Source organism: Vombatus ursinus, unplaced genomic scaffold (genome assembly GCF_900497805.2).
Source record: "Vombatus ursinus unplaced genomic scaffold, bare-nosed wombat genome assembly UNPS02011369.1, whole genome shotgun sequence".
Classification (NCBI taxonomy): Eukaryota; Metazoa; Chordata; class Mammalia; order Diprotodontia; family Vombatidae; genus Vombatus; species Vombatus ursinus.
In genome coordinates, this window is record NW_020951147.1 from 3210103 (window position 1) to 3214504 (window position 4402).

General features: G+C 57.1%; 1 protein-coding gene across 2 annotated transcripts in view; it reads right to left on the reverse strand.

The window, feature by feature from the left end:
• Positions 1-4402, reverse strand: part of TCIRG1 (T cell immune regulator 1, ATPase H+ transporting V0 subunit a3) — a 21523-nt gene that overhangs the window by 12653 nt on the left and 4468 nt on the right. The window contains exons 2-3 of one of the 2 annotated variants that reach the window (XM_027855957.1): positions 1836-1956; positions 686-764 (exon numbers count right to left, since the gene is read on the reverse strand). In XM_027855957.1, the coding sequence (XP_027711758.1) occupies positions 686-764; positions 1836-1952 (196 nt within the window). In that variant the 5' untranslated portion in view covers positions 1953-1956. Of the gene's footprint in view, positions 1-685; positions 765-1835; positions 2167-4402 lie in introns of both variants that reach the window. The other variant, XM_027855958.1, reaches the window with a different exon arrangement.

The following is a 4402-nucleotide window of genomic DNA, read 5'->3' on the forward strand; positions in this document are numbered from 1 at the left end:
TCCCAGAGGCTCTGAGGCCGACAACTCGACTCCACAAGCACCCACTGTGTGCCAGGTCCCAGACTGGGCTCTGGAGATACAGAACCTGGAGAAAACCCTTGCAGAAGTGTAATTCTGTAGGGCAGAGGAGCCTCTTCAGCCCAAGCCCTGTGCTGCCCCGGCACCCGCCACACTGGCCTTCCGACCATGCCTCCTCACCCCCTCCAGCTGTCCATACTTTTGCTCTCACAGACCCTTCCTCTGTTTCCCACCCAACAAGCCTTGCTCGCCTTAGCCAGCAGAGCTGGTTAATCACCAAAGAACTTCACAACCCCTTTTCAGGTAGGAGCAGCTCGCGTCACTAAATTGGATCCTGATTTCAGACCTCAAATGAGCCTCTCCAAGCGCTGTGGATAACGTGCGACGGCAGCTCCGACAGACGGATGCGACAGACACGCACAGTAGCCCAGATGCCTGCCTTCTTCTCTCCAACCCCACCCCCAGCCCTGATTGCCCCATCAGAAAAGGGAACAGGGAATTCTGGGGGATCACAATGTCCCCAGGAGAGCTTTGGGGCCTCCTTTGGCCTGAGCCTCGGCTCCCAGAGAAAGCCCGGGTATTCTGTGCTGCCTTCCTCCTTTCTTCCCCCTTTGCTGCTAGGGCCACCTAGCTCGGCCCCAGCCCCAGCTTCCACTCTTGTACTTACAGAACGTCTTCTCCAGGTCCTCGCAGCGCCGCACCTCCCCAACATAGCGCCGCTGAAAGGTGCTCACCGAGGCATTTAGCTGCAGCCAGAAACACAGGGTCAGCGAGAACCCTGCAGGCCCCCAGATGCCTTCACACGGTCAGCGCTCACCGCGGGTCTGTTGGCACCTCAGACTGAAGAGCCAAAGAAGCTCTCAGGCATTAGTCTAAGCTCCTTATTTTACAAGTGAGGAAACTGAGCCCTGATGACCTCCAACGCACTGGTGGCGGAATTTGAATCCAGGTCCTCTGATTGCAGCACTGTAATGACTCCTGAAGCTTGGGGTCTGCGATGCTGACCAGGACTGGCGCTACTGGCTCCCTTTCAGCCCATCCCCCCACCCCCAACCCCCAATGAGCTCAACCAAAATTCAGCAGTGAAAGAGCAAAGGGGTGGGACTCCCTAGAAGCCAGGGGGCCTAGTTTCCCGACCTGGCTGTGACCCAAAGTGGCTGTATCACCTCGTCGGAGTCATTTCCCCTCTGTGGGCCTTAGCTCTTTCCCCTATAAATGGGTATCATAATTTATAGAAATGCTAGTTACATAAATATGAGTGTGAATATACGCCAGCCTTTACTAGAACGTGCTTTAAAACAAAAAGAAAGGTGAGGCATGCCACCCACCTCCCAGTAGAGAGGGCATGGACTCAGCGCGAAAAATAAGGCGCATTTCTGGACCCGGCCAATGTGGGAATTGGTTCGACTCGACTATGCTTATTTGTTACCAAAAAAAAAAGGGGGAAAGTAAAATAAAACGAAGCAAAGAATTTTGGAGCTGGAAAGGACCTTAGAGGGATCCAGCCCCAAAGGCTTGCAGAGGAGGAAACTGAGGCTCGGAGATGGGGAGGGAGTTGGCTGATGAGTGGTGGGGATTCTTGAGCCTGAGTCCTGAGTTCCGTTCACTGGTCCCCATGAGACCCTGGGGAAGTCATTTCTCTCATAGCCCCGACAGAGCACATTTGGCCCCAGATCTTTATAGCCAGAGGTGCCAAGGTGCCTGAAGAGGTAAGTACACCCACCATTGACTCCCCTGGCTCCCGGTAACTTTGCGAGGCCGGGGAGCCCCTCCTGCCCCGTCTCCAGGGAGCACCTCCTCCCTGCAGACCCACTCACATCTCGGAACTCCACCAGGCCGCGCTCTCCCAGGTCGCTCACACAGGTGTAGGCAGCGGCCGTGGGCAAGAAAAGCTGGGCCAAGGCCACCTCCTCACTCCTGAACATGGAGCCCATGGTTCTGTGGGCACAGAGAAGTCGGGCGTTAGTGGGACCTGACCACCCAAGAGTGGTGCCCAAAGCTGCTGCCCCCCCAGCCTCCCGTTGGAGCCCGAAGGATGGAGGCCACTTATCTCCACATTCTTTCCTTGGTCTAGGCTCAAGTCAAGTCTCCGGCCTCCAAGGAGGCTCCCGAGTGGCCGGCCCACAGTGAGCCCGTGGGATCCTGGCTCTAGAATTGGAGGAGACACAGAGGTCATCTGGGCCAGGACGAGCATGCTACAGAAACTGAGGCCCAAAAGCGACTGCCCAAGGTCGTACGGGTTGTGAAGGTCAGAGGCGGGATCTGAGCCCAGGTCCTCCAACTCCAGAGTAATGGGGACTCTGGGGCCTGTCACCCAGAGCTCCATCCTACACTGCTTCATGAAATTCTCAGAATCTCTGTGTCGGGAAGGACCTGAGGGGCCTGGATCTCGACAGGAACTCCCCCTCCCTGACCCGTCAGGGGATCTCTGGGGCCCTCCCCCAGACAGCCCTTCCCAGGCCACTCATCTGCAAACACGGAGAGGTCACAGGGTGGCCTGTGGGCTGCATTCTGGCGCTGATCCTAGGCCGATGGTTCCTTTTCTCCAGGCAGGACACACAGAGCCCCGGGACCCTGTCCCTCTACTGCCTGGTCTGCAGGGCCCTCATTACTGCAATCATGCTCCCTCCTGGGGACAGACACTCCCCAGCTGTACAGCGTGTGGGGCCCAGAACTGAGCACAAGAGCCCAGATGAGGTCTGACCAGGGCATGGACACCAGGGGCCACGTGGCTGCTCTCCACACACTGGCTGAGGCTGTGTGCGGGACCTTGGCCACTGACTCAGGGCCCTCATCCAAACTACCCCGTGGCCCCATTTGGCAGAGAGAAAGGGGGTGCCGGTTAAAGGCCGGGACCTCTGCTTCTTTGTCAGCTGATGCAACATTTCAAAGCAGAAACCGTCTTTTCCTTGATCACTGCCCTACTGGCCGGGCCTTTCTCCCAAACAGGACGAGTCAGAAGGTGGTGCACGCCAGGCAGTTTGTGGGGGAGCTGGTGACCTACGCCAGGTGCCCAGGTCAGGGCTCGGGGGAAGACCAGGGGAGGAACAGCTGTGGTCCTGGGGCTTCAGACAATTCAGTCAGCTTCTATTGAGACCCCACTCTGGGTCAGGCCCTGTGCTGAGCACTAGGGGTTCACGGACAAGACCCAAACAGTCCCCACCCTCAAGGAACTGACATTTCACTGATAGGAACTAACCAGCCCAGAGAGAAGTAAACAATTAAGAGCAATAGTAAGTAGCACGTCTACACCTGGCCCTCACTGGATGTAGGTACCTTACAAATATTATCTCATTTTACACCCTCTTGATGTATGTGTACATAGGCATATACATGTATATATGCACACATACATATAAAACACATAATCTCTCTCTCTACGGAGACACATACAATACACATACAAAGAAGCATTGGGGCAGAGGGTCCCACTAGCTGGGGGGCAGGAAAGGCCTCGGGTGGGGGGTTGGGGGCTCTAAGAGAGGCTGCATGGGACAGCGGCTGGCTTCAGGATTAGGGGACCCGGGCTGAAATGCAGATTCTGCCACTTACTAGCTGTGTGATTTTGGGCAATCTCTCTGGCCTCGGGGCCAGTAAATGTCCAAGGAGGAGGCCAAACCTGGCGGCCTTTTGGCTCTAGAGTTAAGATCCTATAAGCAGCAGAGGGGAGGGGGAGCACATGTCTATTATGGGGCCCAGTCTGTGTGAAGGCAGAGAGAATGGAATCGGAGAAGCTCTTAGTCTGAGCTGGGGAAGAAGGCGTGAGCTGACTAGCCCTCCTGGAGGCCCAACAGAGGGCCTCCTCAGCAGCGTGGGACACATGTACCCACACAGGGAGGGCCAGGCAAGGCACACACTGCCACAGGGCTGCCCTGTCCCCGCCACACACAGTCGGGCCAGGCCAAGTTCTCTGGGGGACAGAGCAGGGCTCAGCAGGAGGGGGGATGGGGAAGGAGAGAGTAACAACCATCACCGCTGTCCTGCCTTCAGGTGCTCCCCCTCAGCCCAGAGCAGGGTCCAGCCAGTGAAGCGCCTCCGCTAGCTGCCCCCGTCACTCCCAAAGTGCCTCGGCTAGAGGGGAGGCAGGACAGCTTCTTTAGAGACAGAGAAACCAAGAGCAGGAAAGGAACAGCCAGGTCTGTTCTGGAGAGGACCAGGAACTGGAAGGCAGAGTCTGAGGACTTGGGGTGGCGGGGTGCAGCACCACCTTCCCTCAGACCAGCTCCCTGGCACCTACCAAGACCTTGGCCTCCCTCTGTGTCCGCCTCCAGAATCGTCTAGTCTAGTCTAGAGCAGGGCTCAGGCGGACAGGGGTAACTCGAGGGACCCTGAAAAAAGACCCCCCTGCACTGGGCACTGCTCCCGGCACTGGGTATTTCCCCTG